Here is a 20,036-nt window from a genome sequence, read left to right as displayed (position 1 = left end):
GATAATAGGTTTGCAAAAAAAAAAAAAAGTGATTTGAGAAAACTATCAACGCTGCAATCAAAAATGCGTTACTGCAAGTCAAATATTTTCGCGATTGAACTGCGAATCCAAACGTTTTGTTTGCAAATCTAAATTAATCACAAATTTATTTGACTTGCAGCAAATCCATTTTTTGATTGCAGCGTCGATAGTTTTGCACTCTGATTTCCTTCATCGTCTGTGATAATAATCTGAATGTATTTTTTTTTTTTTTTTTTTTTTGACTGATTGTCAGACAAACACCTTGGGAACTTGGCGATTGCGGTCATTTTTTTTTAGACTGAACCAGAACACGATAGATTCATTTTTGAAAACATGTGGTAGATTCGCACAGATTAATTGATAATGAAAATACATTGCAGCCTTAACTGCTGCATTTACGATTTCAGAAAAATAACATTAATAATCCCACTTTACATTTAAGAAAGAATGATCTACCCTTTTATTAATGTTTTCCAAACATGGTGCACTATAATACACTTTGTATTGATACTACACCTCCATATAAGAGTATTATAAATATATTATGACTCCCCCCTGACTGGGAGCCCTGTGGGTACACCAGGCAACATGTCGGGCACCACACTCTGACTTTAAGTCCCTGTAGGATGATTTTCAGTTTTGTCACATGAACTGCTGCCATGGCTCTGATAACATGGGCGGATTATGAGACAACGGACCCCTGGGGCCAGACATGTAAGAGGCCCCCCCCACCCTGTCTACATAACCAGTCTCCTGGAGTCTCCTTTTAGTCATGTGGTTTGGTCGTTTTGTGTCCCTTTGCATCGCTGTGATTGTTTGGCATCTATTTTAGTTGCTCGGCTAACGATTCTTTTACATTATTTAGTCATTTTGCCTCTTTTTGTGATCATTTTGCATCGTTGTTTTGCTCGTTTTACACGTATTTTTGTCATTTTGCCTCTTTTTTTGTGATAGTTTTGCATCTATTTTAGTCGCTTAGCATCTTTTTGTGATTGCTTTGCTTCTATTGTAGTCGTTTTGCGTGTCTTTGTGGTCGTTTTGTGTCTCTTTGTAGTCATTTTGTGCCCGGTAGGCCCGTTCATTAATCCATCCATGGTTTATGGGAAACTTATTGTGTGTCATTGGAGGAGACGTTCAGTGGTGTGTGGGGCTAACATTTTAAACTTCAGCATCAGTGACAGCTGTGATAAATGGTTCAGATGAAGGACATCTGTCACATTATCATGTCCTGAAAAACAAGCTGGAGGGATTGTTCCACACACTCCGTTCATCACTGTTACACAACAAACTAATGTTGGTTTCATGCTCCGTGTGTGGATTTGTTGTAGTTTCATCAGGAGTATGTCTGGTTTTTTTGCTCCTCATGAATGGGAAAAGCTGTTAATATTTCAAATAAAGTTTAACGGACTGTAGCCAGGATTTTAGAAAGTCATTGAACTGAAAGTCATCAAACTGTTTTAATTATTTGGTTTTTTTTTGTTAAAGCTAATTATTTCCTGCAAGGTTTATTTAAATTCAGCAGTTCAGCAACTCCTTATTAACTCAACACAACCAACTAAACGGTTTCTTTGTCTCGATAATTAGTAGCTGAGGAAATTACAGACAGTTAACATAGAGGACTGTTTTATCTCCCAGCACAAAACTCTCCTCATTCTTTAATTGAATAGAGGATTTGGAGAATCATGACTCCCCTAGGTCACGATTCTCCAAATCCTCGATTTAAATTTTCGATTCTAAGGTCACAGTTCGGTTCGATTCTCGATTTTTACATGCTTTTTTTTTTTTAAAGCACAGGTTGCTATGCCATTTTTAGACTAGACTTGTATGCAATATAATATCTGACTTTTATTCGCAATGTACCACACTACATTGTCAAATTTAAAACCTTTAACAACGTAACGCAACAATAACTTATATCTTCAGTCAATTGGAAACTTAAGCAAAATAACCTGCCATCTAGTTTCTCTTTTGTAACAGAAGATGACATTCAAGTCCCAACAAAACAAACATGTTAGTCGTGCTGCCAGTGGAAGAATATGGTACACGCACATAGCAGAGCGTGCAAACTCACTGGAAATCCAAAATACTTCCACACCGGCGACTTCAGCGAAAGAGGAGGGGGGGTTTCAAGGTCTGTCGATGGGTCTCCTGCGTCTGTAGTTGCCGTGCTATCTTTTGACTGGCTGTAGCTGAGTTAGGAGGTTGACCGACTCGCAGCACTTCAACTCGTGTTTTCTTTCCGCTTGGCAAGCCGAACTGACGTGACGTGGGAGCGTGGCAGTAATCGACGATTCCACTTTTTAATTCCAAGTTCGAGATTGTGACTTAATTTCGGTCGATATCGAATTAAAATCGAAATTGTGACACCCTTATTCTTTATTCATCAAGAGGGTGAGAACAATAGGTTGTGTTTTAACTGTCAGGGTTGAGACCGAGACAAGACCAAACAACTGACACATACAGTATATATGCAACCAGCTATTATGTACAGCTAATATTTTGCTAAATCCCTTTGAGTGAGGGGTGTAGGAGAGTCTTGGTACAGAGGCAGATAGATAACTTTAGCTAGCTAGCTTCGCAAGCATCACTTACACTTAGCTTTCATATGCTTCCTTACTAAGTGTCGATATATATTTGAGTATTCCCAGCTGTGTCGGTTAGCGTTACGTTAGTCTATATCCACGATGTTCCACTTCTGGGATTATCTGTCCAATCTGAGTTTTCTGTCGCACGACTAAAACTACTTTTGAACGTACACATGTTCCACCAAAACAAGTTCCTTCCAGAGGCTATTTAGCAGCGGCACCGCGGCTTATCTCCGGTGCTTAGCACCGCCCGAGACCATTGTGATTGGTTTAAAATGAAATGCCAATAAACCAGAGCACGTTTCTCTCATGGCCCAAAATGCTGTGTGGACTAGCCAGACCCTCCTCTGTAGCACTGATGAGGAAGGTCTGGCAAAGCGAGACTAGCGTTACATTGCAGAATTTACACACTGCCGTGCATTTTCTTTTAAAGATAATTTTTGGGGGGCTTTTCCACCTTTTAATGTACAGGACAGCTAGGGGAGAGAGGGTGGGGGGGAAGACATGCAGGAAATTGTCACATGTCTGACTCAAACCCTGGACCTCTGCGTCGAGGCATAAACCTCTATCTATATGTGCACTGTTTTGTTTTTTTTAGATGTTTTGCAAATAAATTTACCAAAATTAGGCCCTATGTTCCCACATTTCCTTTTTCATAAATTTGTATCAGATTTTATCCCCCTTTCTTCCAATTTGGTAGCCAATTACACCAAACCTATTATCCTGTAGCAATGGACTACAGATGGAATGTAACCCTAACATAGGCCCTACTTTTAAGAAAAATCTTAGAAATGTGGGAACATAGGGCTGACCCCAATCAGACGATACACAGGTAATTTCGTAATACCCCTGAAGCTGTGGTCTTGACCGGTCTTGAAATAAAATCCTGAGTCCTCTTCATCCGAGACCAAGACAAGACCAAGTCAAAATGTGTTACAGACGAGACCATCAAAAAGTGAACCCTGCCAGTTCATGCATCGTATCTGACCACAACTTAAAGCAGAAGTGTTTATTTGTTCATATGTTAGATGTTGATGAAGGTATTCCTGGTGTTGCAGTCTGAGAAAAGTCATTTAGTTAGTTTTGATGTTCACTTTGAATTTACATTCATTTTGCTCAGGTGGTGCCAAAAACCTTAAAAACGAACACGCCAACTTATTGGGACTTTGTCTTATTCACCGTGTCCCCCAGAGTTAGATGAGTCCATACATACCCTTCTCATCTCCGTACGTAGCCAGTTACCTCCAGGATCTGTGCTAAGCTAGGCTAGATGGAGCCAGTTACCTCCAGGATCTGTGCTAAGCTAGGCTAGATGGAGCCGGTTACCTCCAGGATCTATGCTAAGCTAGGCTAGATGGAGCCGGTTACCTCCAGGATCTATGCTAAGCTAGGCTAGCGCTGGGGGCGTGAGACAGAGTTACGACACGCACAGAGATGAGAAGGGTATGTATGGACTCATCTAACTCTGGGGGACACGGTGAATAAGACAAAGTCCCGATAAGTGTTCCTTTAAGATGACAGTAATTTTGATTGACAGTGATTTGAAGTGTGTTAATTCTCTGTTGCAGTGCGTTTAAGTGTTGAAGGATGGACAGGGAGCTGTTACGTCCGAGCCAATCAGAACACAGAGAAGCCTCCAATGGAACCAGCCTTCAGACTTCCACCGCCACCGCCACGGCCGACACCTCGGCCCCTGCGACCCCCACGCCACCTCGGCTCACCCCCAACCCGATGCTCCTGGACTCCCCCGCGCCCACGCTGACGCCCACCACCTCCTCCCCTCCTCCCCCTCTCACCCCCGCTCCCTCCGTCTCCACAACCCACGTCCTGAAGATGGCGGCGGCGGCTACGGCCGGCGCTCCGTCCCCCCACATCCTCGTCCCCGCTCCCCCTAAACTCACCTCCACCGCAAGCCCCGCCCTCCGCACGTACTCTCGCCCGATCCTTCCATCGCCAGCGGGCGCCTCCAAAGCACCTACCACACAGACCTCCTCCTCCCCTCTTCTCCCTCCTTCCTCTTCTTCCTCTCCCGTCAGAGCCAGCGTCACCTCGCCCCTGCTCTCTTCTTCCTCTTCATCGCACAGCATCACCGCCACGTCAGCCAAGACCTCCAGCAGCCTGACCAATGGGAACACAAGGCCTGTATCCATGTCGACCTCCACACCGATCACGCCCTTTCACACACCGGCCAGTCCACCTGGCAGACAGGTAACTGGGAGGGAGGGGCGGACACACACACACACACACACACACACACACACACACACACACACACACACACACACACACACACACACACACACACACACACACACACACACACACACACACACACACACACACACGAAGCCAAATGGACATGAATACACAGCTAATCTCTGACACACACTTGCACATTAAAAAGATATGCACACAAAAAGTGGATAATGTAACGCAGACACAAACACACACACACACACGCGCACGCACACACACACACAAACACACACACACACACGAAGCCAAACGGACATGAATACACAGCTAATCTCTGACACACACTTGCACGTTAAAAAGATATGCACACAAAAAGTGGATAATGTAACGCAGACACGCGACACACACACACACACACACACACACACACACACACACACACACACACACACACACACACACAGGTGAAGCCAAACGGATATGAATATACAGCTAATCTGACACACACTTACACGTTAAAAAGATATGCACACAAAAAGTGGATAATGTAACACAATTTATAAAGAAGTGTATTAGCTTGGGGTACAGTATAACTGGTATTATAACACATTAAGTAAATATGTGGAAGCAAGTGTGGGTCAGTGTTTGTCTGAGGTTACAGTTTCCTCTCTGTTTGCTTTTATCTGAGTACATTTCACATCCTCCTCAGCCTCAGGTTACACATCTCTGGCTTTGTTTGCTTTGTGAATAAACATAACTGAACTGTGAGCAATATCTCACACGCACACATCTATATACACACACACAAACGTGTGTACAGGCGCTGCTACATGTGTTTCATCTCTACTTTAAGAGAATTGTCTAGCCTTGGGTTTGATCATTTTAACACGCAGCAAAGTTATGATTGCTGTTAACGATTGAAACTGGATCGTTTTTTTTAACGCGATTTAAGAATCGCTCCACTGAATGAGTGGGGGAAGTGAGTAGGCAGTCCCTCCAGAAAAACGTGATTATGCGATCGCATAATTCAACGCATAATCAGCCAAAGTCCGCATTTTTTTCAAATACGCCGCGCTTTCGCCGCATAAATTGCAGATTTCCGTGCAAAATATGCGGGGCTTGCATGATTTCATAATTCCCGCATTTTCGTTGCAAAAAAGTCACATAACATTCAGTACAGGCCAAAAGTTTGGACACACCTTCTCATTCAATGTGTTTCCTTTTTATTTTCATGACTATTTCCATTGTAGATTCTCACTGAAGGCATCAAAACTATGAATGAACACATATGGAATTATGTACTTAACAAAAAAGTGTGAAATAACTGAAAACATGTCTTATATTTTAGATTCTAGCCACCCTTTGCTTTTTTATTAATAAGGGAAAAACTTCCACTAATGAACCCTGACAAAGCACACCTGTGAAGGTAAAACCATTTCAGGTGACTACCTCATGAAGCTCATTGAGAGAACACCAAGGGTTTGCAGAGTTATCAAAAAAAGCAAAGGGTGGCTACTTTGAAGAATCTAAAATATAAGACATGTTTTCAGTTATTTCACACTTTTTTGTTAAGTACATAATTCCATATGTGTTCATTCATAGTTTTGATGCTTTCAGTGAGAATCTACAATGTCATGAAAATAAAGAAACACATTGAATGAGAAGGTGTGTCCAAACTTTTGGCCTGTACTGTATCTTAGCAGAAAGTTGAAAAATGTTGCGTTTACTTCACTTTACTTGAACATCAAAAGCAGGGCGTTGGGGGAAATCACTTTTTTTTTCTCTTCTTTTTTATCAAACCGCAGTTTTTGCAAGTTCCCGCAATTTCATCGCATAAAATTGCATAAATATCCCGCATATTCCATCACATTTTTTAAGAAAACGTGGCGCATAATCAAGGATTTTTGCCCAAAACAATCACAAAAAAACTCTGCATTTTTCTGGAAGGACCGAGTAGTGATGCTCCAGATGAAGATGTTTTTGCAGAGTACTCTAGAGCCACCTTTCAATCCTACAACGGGGGTGAGTATTGCTACTTAAAACACTAATTGGTGGAGTATTTCTAAACCGCAACCGTTTCTAACTTTGAGGACGCACACAACAACAACAACAAGTAACATTTAAACAACGACAAGATTATTTTTGGGGCATTTTTAGGCCTTCATTGACAGGACAGCTGAAGAAATGAAAAGGGGAGAGAGAGAGGGGGGGGAATGACACGCAGCAAAGGGCCGCAGGTCGGAGTTCGAACCTGCGTCGAGGAGTAAATATCTATCTATAATCTAATCTATATAAGGGCGCCCGCTCTACCAACTGAGCCATCCGGGCGCCCTTAAACATACTTATTTGAACCTGAATCGCTGTAGGGACAGAACAGGCGCATACGATCGCCGGTGTTGCTGGACATTCGAAGGATAATGCATGAAAAAAAATGCGTGCATAACGTTTTGTAAGAAATAAGAACAGTTGTAGGAGAATGCGTTGCCTGTAGATTGAGATAGAGATTTAAGTACCGTTTGAGAAATAAGTTTAAAAGAGTGCTGCTTTGTATTAAAAAAAAACGTTCCATGGATTATTGGTTGTAATATTGTATATTTTCTATTCATAGTATTAATTGTATTCTTTGTATACTTAGTAATTGTGATTTATAAGTCACACTGTTTATAAGAAACTTAAATCTGAATAGGTTTGTTAAATTAAACGTGGCATAGTGGGTGTGTTTTTTAATTTGGTGGGAACAAATGAAAGGCTCTGAATCCAGTTCCAGTACCGTGCTGCCAGATTTGTATCCTGCGTGTAAGCAGAACGTGTTTTATGTAAATACAACGGCCCTGCTTTGCCTAGATGCAATCTCAGGTATGTCGAGGCAAGGCTTTTTATCAATGAACTCCAAACCTGTCCAGTTTGAGCTCTGGAAACTACATTTTGATGACCGAGAGCAACTTTTGGTGATCCCAACAATTAATTTTATAGACGTTCAATTGTCTAATAATTACGAAGGTTTTTTTTTGGGCCCTGGACAGTATTGCATTTTAATTGTTTACTCTTTTGGTTTCCACGCACGCACACGCGTGCATGTGCGTCACACACACGTTTGTGGCACTATCTTTGTGGGGACCCGTCATTGACATAATGCATTCCCTAGCCCCTTACCCTAACCTTAACCATCACAACTAAATGCCTAACCTTAACCGTAACCATAATCTAATTCTAACCCTAATCCTAAAACCAAGTCTTAACCCTCAAACAGCCCTTTAACCTTGTGGGGTCCAGCATTTTGGGCCCACAAAGCTGTTGGGACCCCACAAGTATACTGAACTCCCGGGTTTTTGGACCCCACGAATATAGTTAAACAAGCACACACACACACACTCGCTCGCGCACACACACACACACACACACACACACACACACACTCGCACACACACACTTTGCGCACACACACACACAATTGCTTTTCTAGGAAATGTAAGAAGATGTCCTCACTCTACACATCTTCCTGATTCCCTCCTTTGTTGTTTCCCTTTTGTTCCAGGTATCACACACTCATCCTGTGGGCACACCTGGTCTGGTGCGAGCCAATCCGAGCCCCTCCCTTGTGAAGCAGAGGGTATCCCAGCAGACATTGCTCCTAGGGAAAGGTCTCAAAGGGTCTGGCCAAGACCAGGTGCTGCTTAGAGCTCAGATGGTAAACACAGAGAGACACTCACTCACTCACTCACACCTCGGATCAGCGTAACAACAGGTCAACAGATAGAAGTTGGACAGTACTGTGTGTAAGACTGATTTAATGAGACACAAATAAGACGGAAGAGCTAATTAACTTTATATTAGGACAGTTTTCACAGCCATGTTGCGTTGTAGTTGAAATTTCCGACTTGGACTTCGGAAATTCCGACTTCCCAGTTCAAATGCAACGCACCAATAATCTTGGCTCGTCCTCAAGGCCCTTACTTTGGGAGCCGCTGCACTACAGCACCAAATGTGGATTAATCCACTGTTGAAAATAGTCCCAAACAAATTAATTTTTCCCCCTTTCCGTTTGTTTGATTAAAAACTACAGTGAGCACCTGATTTAGGAAATTCATCTTCAGCGCTTGAATACGATTAGACTCGGGTTCTTTAATCGCTGCTCTCCTCTGTTTATTTCCTCCTGTTTACTGTCTCCTTTCCTTCCTGCAGCTGATTCTTACGTCTGCTATGCGACCTGCCCTGTCCTCCTCTTCCTCCTCTTCCTCTCCCCCTTCCTCTAACCCTGCCTCCGCTCAGGTGAGCAGCCGAGCAAATCCGAACCTTTCTCATGTGTGCATGGGGGATTTTCAACCGCTAAGTTAGCCTCGCTTGTTACCGTTGTGGTTAACTATTTTTATTTTTTAACATGCAAAACATGCATTCAGATCTCCGGGTTTAACTATGTATATTTGGACGTTACAGTTACGGCTGAAAATGACAACAGAAGTTGTCCCGTTTTCCCATTTCACACATCTTGAAATTTGTCTACCTGGAAGTGATTTGTGTGTTAGCGCAACAGGCTAGCCAGGCTGTTTCCTCCTGTTTACAGTCTTTGTGCCTAGTTACTAGCAAGGGGGGGTAAGCCAGCTTCCACAAAGCGTACCTCCTATGGCGCCATTTTGACGCTACCTAGCACTCACCCGCAGTTAGCATCCCATTGACTCCCATTCATTTTGGCGTCACTTTGACAGCGAATAACTTTACATCAGAAGCGTTTAAAGACTCTATTTGTCCGTTGTTTATTTCTAAAGAAACACGACAATGTATAAAAGGCTCCATTACCTTGTACCTCACGTTATGGCTCCGTAGCAGACGCTTTTATAAAAATAGGCTAACGATTGGGTCATAACCACGTGACTTACTGTCACACAGTAGAGGAATTACCGTATAGTACAGGAGAAGCTCACAGGAAGTTTGGACTTCCATTAGCTGTTTAGGTTTAATGACTAATGTTAACTAGCATGTTAGTGATCAGTAATTAGCCTGTGTCTGTTATCTCCTTACATATACCTACGCTCTCCGTCTCTGTAAGATTGGGAATGATTGAGATTTCTCTCGGCACAGCTACCAGAAGACTTCACACTTTCAGACAGGTTGCTCACGTCACATCTACGTCTTCAAGCTCAGTTGGAGGCTGCTCAGTAACGCTCAGCCAGCACCGGGAAAGTGCTTCTGATAGACTTCACTGGTCTCCGTTGAAAACATGTTGGCGTCACTGTGACCATTTCTTTTACCGTCTATGGTTACTAGTCTGAACTTAACCAAATCCAATATAGAGTGGCACAGAGGCGCTAATCTATGATAGCATCCAGGACCGGCTTCCACACACGAAAGTACTTAGTTAACGGTATGCTAACTCTTGAGAAGTAACGCTGGGTTTCCTCTAGGGGTGTGAATCTTCACTGGTCTCACGAGTCTGTTATCCTGTCAACGATTCAAATCGATATCACCATGCATCGCAATGTGTCACCTCCTCAATTTTATTATATATCGCTACACGTCGTTTTCATTAACAAATTCAAGCAGTCAGATATATATGAATTCCCCTTTTTATTGCATCTGCTCTTAAAAAAAAGACACTTCCTGAATGTGGCGGAGCCTGAACACAGCAGACAACAGACAAAAACTAAAAAAAAGCAGCGACCGTCCTGTGAGAGGATTGGGCGTCCAAGATCTATGCTAAACGGATGCAAGTATCCATAGGAGAACTCCCAATAGCAAGGAAATGGGAGCGAGAGCTGATCCCTGAGGGGAACACAATTAATTGGGAGACAGTTTGGGACATTTCCCATCGTTCCAAGAACCCAAATCACCAGCAGATCCACTTCAACATATGTCGTAGGACATACTGGACTCCTCAGAAGAGATACGTCTCTAAAGTCATTCCTACTCCCTATTGCACGTTCTGCCAACCTGAACAAACTGGAACTTTCCTGCACGAGGTCTGGGAGTGTGAACAGGTGCATGAGTTCTGGAATAAAACAACATCAGTAATATCTGATGTGATAGGATGTCGAATTCCTACTGACCCGATTGTTTTGTTACTTAATGACGACTCTAAATTACACCTGCTTGGGAGACAGAAGAAAATTTGGCTAGCCGGCTCGACAGCAACCAAGAAAATGATAGCTCAGCGCTGGCTCCCCCCCCCCCCACTCGCTTTGTATAAAACAGTGGCTGGCGTACTTTCTAGACATTGTTATGCTTGAGCTCTCCACAGCAAGGATTAACAAAGCCAAGTCATCTACTATAGACCTGTGGAAAAGCACAGCAGCACAGGTATCAGTTCTAATGACCTCAGCATCACAAGAACTAGAAGAGAGGGACTAGGCAAGGTGGGATCTCTGTTTGTTTGGTTTTCCTCGAGACTGCAGAGGGTGGGGAGAGGGTTTTTGTTCTTGTTCAATTTGTGTTTCTGTTCTGTATGTTAAAAAAGAAAAAAAGAATAACAAATTGATCATAAAAAAAATTAATAAAAAAAAAAAGCAGCGACCGGAAAATCAGCAAGCAACATCAGTAGGCAAGTCGGTTATGGTCTGTCACCGATCGATGCAGAATCGTCCAGGTCCGCATCGCAATGCATCGATTCAGTAATTTGTTTCAACACTAGTATCTACTGCAGGCACGCATACATAAAAGTTGATTTCATTCCTTGTGTTTATGGTTTTTGAAAATGCAAAAAAAATAAAAAAAGACGAGACACGAGCGTCCGGACCGTCTGCCGTGCCTGAAAGTAAAACGATATGTTTGAGATCTAACTGATGTTTTTCCTCTCCTCTGCAGCTCCAGAGTCTCACCCTGAGGCCTCCTCCCCCAGGGGCCCTCACCATCCCCCCCTCCCTCCGCCTCAAGCCCCCCAGCTCCACCCCGCCCCCCCTCTCTCGCCCTCAGGCCCCCCTCTTCCCCCCTCTCAGGCCGCGCCCGCAACCCAGCGCCACGGCAACGGAGAGCCCCAGCACGCCCAGCCGCCACCTCTCCGTCCCACCTCCAAGTAGGTCCTCAGGGGGGGGGGGGGGGGGGGGGTGTGACTCACACTGGGAGTGATCTCAGGAACAACCAGTTTAATTTAGGTTTTATCTCAACCTTTCTCAGCAGCAGTTAACTGCTGAAACCCAAACTTTGGCAGAGGAAGGTTGTCGGTTTGGTTTCAGGAGTTGGAAGACACTGAAAGGTTAAAAAAATAAAAACTGTATTTACACCAATCTGGCAATCGAACACATTAGGATTAAAATTAGTAATCACCCTTCCCATTATAACGTTAATCCAACAAAAGAATTAGAAACTATAGAAATGTTATTGATGCTGCACACAGTCAAGTTTGTTTTAATACTGATGCTAAATATTGTTGTAAATGGACGCCTGGGTAGCTCACCTGGTAGAGCGCGCGCCCATATATAGAGATATAGGGCCCTATTTTAACGACCTAAGCGCACGGTGTGAAGCGCCTGGCGCAGGTGTGTTTAGGGCGTGTCCAAACCCACTTTTGCTAGTTTGACGGCAGAAAAAAGGGTCCGGGCGCCATGTTCTAAAGGGTTGTCCTTAGTGTCTTCATTAATCAGAGGTGTGTTTTGGGTGTAACATGCAATCAACCAATCAGAGATCATCTCCCATTCCCTTTAAAAGCCAGGCGCGTTTGGACCTTGGAGCATTGCTGTTATGATGGAGGATTTGCACCCTAATATTTTTATTTGTAATCTTCAGCGTGTGTGTGTGTGTGTGTGTGTGTTGCTGTGTCCCTGTGTGTGTAACAAGCATAGTGTGTGTCCCTGTGTGTGTAACAAGCATAGTGTGTGCGTGCTGTGCACGAGCCTAGGAGCATTTTACTAATGCTCTGTTAAAATAACAATGAAATGCTGCGTTATTGACTTCAGACCAGGTTTTTGTTGGTCAATGGCGCGATCACTTCCCGCTGCTTCAAGATAGCAATACGCCCAGAATGCACCTGAACACACCTCCCTGTAAGACCAGCATGCCCAGCATGCACCTGAACACACCTCCCTGTAAGACCAGCACGCCCAGAATGCACCTGAACACACCTCCCTGTAAGACCAGCACGCCCAGAATAATAATAATAATAATAATAATAATACTACATTTATTTCTAAAGCACTTTCAAGTCAAAGTGCTGTACAGAGCATAAAAAAAATGCAGTTTAAAAACATTTCTAATGACTAAAATATAACACACACTCATGGATTAATTTTTTCCCCCTCATTGTTGCTTACTTTTTTGTAAAATAACTGGACGATGTCCTTCTTCAGGATTATGGAAATGACTAAAAATGATATAGACCTAAAAGGAGAAATCCCTTTATAGTTTAACTGGTCTCAACCGGTTGAGATTTGCAACCGGTGACGAGGAGACCCGAGTAAATGTAGCCAGTGAAGTCTGGAACTTCTGCCCGAGACACCACGACAGCAATATTCACTTCAACTTAAAGTGCTCATATTATGCTTTTTGGCTTCTTCCCTTTCCTTTATTGTGGTATAAATCTTTTTTGTGCACGTTATAGGTTTACAAAGTGAAAAAGCCCAAAGTCCAGCCCAAAAGAGACTTACCATCTCCAACAGAAAACACTGTTCACCAACTGCTCCAAACAGCTCTATTGTAGTCCAGCCTTTACTTCAGAGACAACACACGTTATAATGCTCGCCAAGTTTCTAGTAGTCCTGCACCTAGCTGCTGTCAGGGCACGCACTCTCATACTTTGCTTCTGACTGGCTAGTAGTCCTTACCTAGGTACTGTCAGGGCACGCCCTCATACTCTGCTTCTGACTGGCTAGTAGTCCTTACCTAGGTACTGTCAGGGCACGCCCTCATACTCTGCTTCTGACTGGCTAGTAGTCCTTACCTAGGTACTGTCAGGGCATGCCCTCATACTCTGCTTCTGACTGGCTAGTAGTCCTTACCTAGCTACTGAGCATGTGCGACTCCCAACAAAGATGGAACAGAAGTGAGATGTCTCACTCTGTAGCTAAAACAGAGCGCTCAACACACAGGGTGAAAAGAGGAGCTGTAGCAATGTGCAGTACAACAAAAAAAATGGTGTTTTTTGAAAATTAAACCATATTAATCTATTCTGATATAACCTCTAAATACAATTATGAACCTGAAAATGAGCATAATATGAACACTTTAAAACCTGCAAATATTTGGCATTTCTGCTGCTACAAGACGGTGCTTTCGTTTGCCTCTGTCAGACATTTTCTAAAAGTCACTCAGGTCCGGGAGTTAACAACAAACCCTCGGGGAATTATTCAGGTTTTTGCATTACTAGTCACTCCCATTTCACTTTCCCACCTGAGAAAACCTCATAAAGACAACCTCTGGGAAACCAGCATGAAGCAACAGGCGTTAGCTGTCGCGGAAACCGCAGGGGTTTCAGTTTGTCAGAGCAGCCGGAGGTTTAATCTCTTTATCTTTACCAACTGAGGCGCAACTTGTTCAAATCCACAGAACTTTAACATTTTGCCCAGACCTCAAAAACAATTCATCTATTAATCAACTGCTCGATCGACAGAACATTAGGTTTCTTCACATCTGCATACAAATTGTGTAAAATATTACAAAAATGTTTTAGGTTTACAGACATTTTTCGAAACAATTTGCACATGCAGCAATTCTTCTGTGCGGGTGCGTTGGAAAATATCACAGACTCTTGACAAAAATACTCTTGAAGAAGCACATGTGTCAAACTAAAAGGCTCAAGGGCCAAATCCGGCCCCTCAAAGATTTTGATCCGGCCCGCCTAGTTTTTTTCCGTTTTTTTTTTCAACATTTGACACCTTTTTCAATTCTTTAGGCGCCTTTTTTTAAATATGATTTTTTTTTTTTTTTGTTGCTTTTTTTAGACCATTATTATTTAGGCGCTTTTATTTTTTACGCTTTTTTTCAATGTTTTTGTCACTATTTCCAACGTTTCGCTTTTTTGGACAATTTTGTTACTCCAACTCTGAGCGAACTCCAGGAGAATTCTCTGCTCCTCACAATGGGGCTTCTCAGGTGCTGCAAGCAAATCACTCCGCCCAAGTAGCAGTGCTTCGCCTTTCTGAGAATATAGTTCCCAGTGTGTATACGGTTAGAAGATGGCTGTGTGTCATGTGACCTTGTTACTTGTACACGCTGTGACTATACAAATCACAAAATGTAAAAAGGAACATGTTGGCGTTATTTTGTCACTAGGGAGGAGGAAGCAAAAGAAGCTATTGGGAGGAGGAGGTAAAAGGGAGGGGGGGGGGGGGTTGGGGGGGGGGGGGGGGGGGGGGGGGGGGGGGTTACCTCCAGGATCTGTGCTAAGCTAGGCTAGATGGAGCCGGTTACCTCCAGGATCTGTGCTAAGCTAGGCTAGATGGAGCCAGTTACCTCCAGGATCTGTGCTAAGCTAGGCTAGATGGAGTCGGTTACCTCCAGGATCTGTGCTAAGCTAGGCTAGATGGAGCCAGTTACCTCCAGGATCTGTGCTAAGCTAGGCTAGATGGAGCCGGCTACATCCAGGATCTGTGCTAAACTAGGCTAGATGGAGTCTGTTACCTCCAGGATCTGTGCTAAGCTAGGCTAGATGGAGCCAGTTACCTCCAGGATCTGGGCTAAGCTAGGCTAGATGGAGCCGGTTACCTCCAGGATCTGTGCTAAGCTAGGCTAGATGGAGCCAGTTACCTCCAGGATCTGTGCTAAACTAGGCTAGATGGAGCCGGTTACCTCCAGGATCTGTGCTAAGCTAGGCTAGATGGAGCCAGTTACCTCCAGGAGCTGTGCTAAACTAGGCTAGATGGAGCCGGTTACCTCCAGGATCTGTGCTAAGCTAGGCTAGATGGAGCCGGTTACCTCCAGGATCTGTGCTAAGCTAGGCTAGCGGTGGGGCCATCAGACAGAGTTACGACACGCACGGAGATGAGAAGGGTATGTATGGACTCATCTAACTCTGGGGGACACTGTGAATAAGACAAAGTCCCGATAAGTCGGCGTGTTCCTTTAAGGTGCTGCATAACGTCTTTGATTAACGTCAATCAGTGTGGGAGGTTGTGCCTGTTTTCCAGTTATATATCTCTTTTTAATGCTTCCTCCTCCTCTCTCTCTCCTTCTCTTTCTGCAGCTTTTTACTCTCCGGTCCGAGCCGTCCCTCTGAGACCCAGACTTCACTCTCCAAACGGCCACAGAGCGCCGTCGCCACGGCAAACCTCAACCCTCCAACCGATCGCTGCCGCCCCCACCTGTCAGGCCTCTCCCGTCAGCCGGCCGCTGGCCGGAATAAAGAGCTGTCCGTTAACTAAAACCTTGCTCGGGCCCGGCCAATCCCAGCACGGGTCGTTGTCCGCGACCAACCCCGTGTCCGCTTCTTCCCATTTCGAGCGCTCGCCGTCTGCGGCCAGGCAGCTGCAAATCATCGCCCTCTCTCGCCAAACGCAACCTTGCACGTACGCCCCCGCCGTGCAGCCGGCGCCTTCTGTCGTAGAGTCGCCCGAGCTGTCCGCTCAGTCAAAGAGGACGTTGAGCGCTGAAGACTCGCTTCCTCTTCCTCTAAACCCACCATTGCCAAAAACTGCCTCTCCCCTGCCCTCGCCTCCGTCTCTCCCGAGTCCAGCATCCCCTCCGAGTCAGTCGGGTCCTCAAACACAAACTGTGAGCCAGAAAGGAGAGGCGAAGGAGAGCGACGAGCAGCGCGAGAGAGGACGAGGGCTACGCCAAGGAGGCAGCGTCGGTAGAGACCCGAGGGATGACCAAAGAGAGAAAGCGAAGGAGGAGAAACCGAGGCTTCCACCCGAGAAGGAAGGAAGCGCCGCCAGTCAGATGGAACAGGATGTCGAAACAGGCAGAGAGGAAGAACAAATGGAGGTGACCGAGGAAGGCCAGAGGGCAGAAAGAGGCAAGGAGAAAAAGATGATGGAGGAGGAGGAAGAAGAAGAAGAAGAGGAGACCGCCATGGACCAGTCTGAAAACCTGACCGGTCAGATTCTCCATCAGCACAAGGACACGGATCCGGTCCCGACGCCTGACGCCGTTAAAGAATCCAGCATGGAACCAAAACCCATCCTGGGACTCATTTCAGCTCCAGCCCCAGCACCAGCCCCAGTACCAGCTCCAGTAACACTCCCAGTGACAGCCACAGTAACACTCCCAGTACCAGCCCCGGTAACACTCCCAGTACCAGCCCCAGCAACAACTTCAGTCCCAGCCCCAGTAACACTCCCAGTACCAGCTCCAGTACCAGCCCCAGTAACAGCTTCAGTCCCAGAGGTCTCTGTCCAGAGTCAGAGGCTACCAGATTCCCTGCAGCCGGTCATCCAGGAGGACTTCTGTGAGAACATGTCGACGCAGTCTGACAACCAGTCAGGTACTCTCATCTGTAGACCTTAGAGAGCATGTTTTACAGAATCCCTTACTTAACGGTATTACTAGTCTCGCATGGCCAAGCTCTAACTCCACAGTGCTGTGCAGGAAGGTCTGGCTACAACCACAGATACATTCTGGGATAGGAGAGAAAAAAAAACACTCTGGGTTGTTTGCATTTCTTTAAAAAGGTCCCATGGCATGAAAATTTCACTTCATGGAGTCCCCCATTGGCTAGAAATGGTGATAGGTGTATACCGAGCCCTGGGTATCCTGCTCTGCCTTTGAGAAAATGAAAGCTCAGATGGACCAATCAGGAATCTTCTCCTTATGAGGTCATAAGGAGCAAGGTTACCTCCTCTTTCTCTGCTTTGCCCGCCCAGAGAATTTGGCCCCCCCATGAGAGAGAGAGAGACATCATGGCTTTCAAACGAGCAAAGTGGCAGTTGGTCAAAGCCACACCCCCACCCTCCACCTTGCCCCCCCCGCCCTCTTCTCTCCTCATCCTCAAAGCTACAGACACAGAAATGGCACATCCTAAGGAAAGCTCATTGTGGGACTGGCTCTAGTGGCTGTAATTCTGCACCAAGGCTGAATTTCGAAAAAAAAACTTCAGATACAGTATTAGGGGACCACTAAGGTCTATATAAAAGAGACTTCAGATACAGTATTAGGGGACCACTAAGGCCTATATAAAGAGACTTCAGTACTATACAGTATTAGGGGACCCTTACTAGGGCTATATAAAAGAGACTTCAGATACAGTATTAGGGGACCACTAAGGCCTATATAAAAGAGACTTCAGATACAGTATTAGGGGACCACTAAGGCCTATATATAAAAGAGACTTCAGATACAGTATTAAGGGGACCACTAAGGCCTATATAAAAGAGACTTCCGATACAGTATTAGGGGACCACTAAGGCCTATATAAAAGAGACTTCAGATACAGTATTAGGGGACCACTAAGGCCTATATAAAAGAGACTTCAGATACAGTATTAGGGGACCACTAAGGCCTATATAAAAGAGACTTCAGATACAGTATTAGGGGACCACTAAGGCCTATATAAAAGAGACTTCAGATACAGTATTAGGGGACCACTAAGGTCTATATAAAAAAAAAAAGAGACTTCAGATACAGTATTAGGGGACCACTAAGGCCTATATAAAAGAGACTTCAGATACAGTATTAGGGACCACTAAGGTCTATATAAAAGCATCCAAAGAGCACCATGTCATGGGACCTTTAAACCAATCACAGTCGTTTTGGGCGGCGCTAAGCTGCAGACGCAGCGACGGTGGCTCTGCTAAATAGTCTCAGGAAGGAACTTGTTTTGATGGAACATTTGCACTAACAAAAGAAAACCCCACATACAATATTAAATTAAGTTAACTGTTGACACAATACAGTAACGTGAGCTATTTAAATTAGCTGATACATGGTTAAACCTCATCGGCTCTTACCAGTGTGTACTTCGTCCACAGCAATCCCACCAATCGCTCCCAAAACGTCCCTAGGAAATGCCCTAAACATATTCTTCGTAAATCTTTACAATCATTCAGTCAAAGAACCGAGCAGGTCTGCCTTGTTGCACGATGCAAATTTTCTTCAAAACTTGACATTTCCTGCGTGTAGCTTGTTGGCACGAAGTTTGTTGTCGTTTCCTGAACCGTACGGTGTTTGAGAACGGCAACACACAGAGAGAGGAAGGTGTCAGCCAGTGGTGTAGTCTACGTGATACGCAGGTATAGGCAGTATACTCACTAAGAAAGCTCCAGGATTTCCATATACCCACTTAAAAATGCCCAATGACACACAACAACATACTTTCCATTATATTTTTGATATATTTTAAATTGTCATCTGCGTTTTCCTTCTTCACAAAAGGCTAAATAAAAGGGATTTCCACTGTAAATTGGTGCATAAAAGTGTATCTGAATACAGGAAATGAAGTCGATGCTCAAAACTTCCCTGAGGGAGGACACCCAGATTCCCCACTATGATATGCCCCACCCCCTACCTCCCCCAAAGGGAGATTCTGGCCAATATACAGTACAGTCTACTAGGGCTGGGCGATATGGAGAAAATCAGATATCACGATATTTTTTACAAAATACCTCGATATCGATACCGCAACGATATTACAGTGTTGACTATTGGTGCTTTCACAAAATATTTACACAATGAGAATTTTGATGAATAATCATCAGTAATGTGGATATAATGAATAAGTGGGTAAAGGCAAATAATAGAACAGTTACAACAGTCTGGTAAGTTCAGAAAAGTACATCACTTTACTGTAATGTAAAGCCTTTAAAACCAGGAAAATACACTTATGTCATATCACGATATTACGATATCCAAAATCTAAGACGATATCTAGTCTCATATCACGATATTGATATAATATCGATATATTGCCCAGCTCTACAGTATACCCACTACAATACATTAGACTACACCACTGGTGTCAGCCATTTCGGAAATGTACTTCCGTTGATCATGACTAGTGTGTAGCTCACTCTGATCTCTGTTTTTGCTCCTTTCAGCGTTGTCCAGCCTCTCCTCCCAGTCTCCCCCATGCTCGCCCTTAATCTCCCCCTCGGGGGAAAACCCTCCCCCCCTCCTGCCCGCTCAGACCGCCCTCCCGACCGCGCTCAGCCTATCGCACCACGAGGTGGAGAAGGTCGACAAAGCGGTCGGCGAGTCCCAGCACCCGGCCGGGGCCGAGACCGATACGGAGCCCCTCGGCCAATCTGGAGACAAGTCGGAGAGCTTCGGCCAATCGCAGAGCAGCCCCTGGGAGATGAGGGCGTGGCCTGAGGGGCACCAGGTTCTGACTCACCTGGTGGAGGGATTTGTCATCCAGGAGGGGCTCCAGCCATTTCCTGT

The 20,036-nt window shown here is 44.7% G+C and overlaps 2 protein-coding genes across 4 annotated transcripts in view; one reads left to right on the top strand and one right to left on the bottom strand.

The window, feature by feature from the left end:
* si:ch211-230g15.5 (polyhomeotic-like protein 3) overlaps positions 1-20,036 on the top strand; it is a 37,617-nt gene that overhangs the window by 2,848 nt on the left and 14,733 nt on the right. For 2 of the 3 annotated variants that reach the window (XM_039790127.1, XM_039790128.1), the window contains exons 2-7: positions 4,175-4,814; positions 8,338-8,490; positions 8,985-9,071; positions 11,598-11,805; positions 15,907-17,145; positions 19,694-20,034. In XM_039790127.1, the coding sequence (XP_039646061.1) occupies positions 4,194-4,814; positions 8,338-8,490; positions 8,985-9,071; positions 11,598-11,805; positions 15,907-17,145; positions 19,694-20,034 (2,649 nt within the window). In that variant the 5' untranslated portion in view covers positions 4,175-4,193. The remainder of the gene's footprint in view (positions 1-4,174; positions 4,815-8,337; positions 8,491-8,984; positions 9,072-11,597; positions 11,806-15,906; positions 17,146-19,693; positions 20,035-20,036) is intronic. The other variant, XM_039790129.1, reaches the window with a different exon arrangement.
* The window catches only part of zgc:194621 (uncharacterized protein LOC795037 homolog), a 40,383-nt gene that overhangs the window by 19,328 nt on the left and 1,019 nt on the right, over positions 1-20,036 (bottom strand). The gene's annotated exons all lie outside the window — the stretch shown is intronic.

This window comes from Perca fluviatilis, chromosome 22, assembly GCF_010015445.1.
Source record: "Perca fluviatilis chromosome 22, GENO_Pfluv_1.0, whole genome shotgun sequence".
NCBI lineage: Eukaryota > Metazoa > Chordata > Actinopteri > Perciformes > Percidae > Perca > Perca fluviatilis.
Note: the sequence above shows the minus strand (reverse complement) of the source record. Positions and strands in the feature narration are given on the sequence as shown.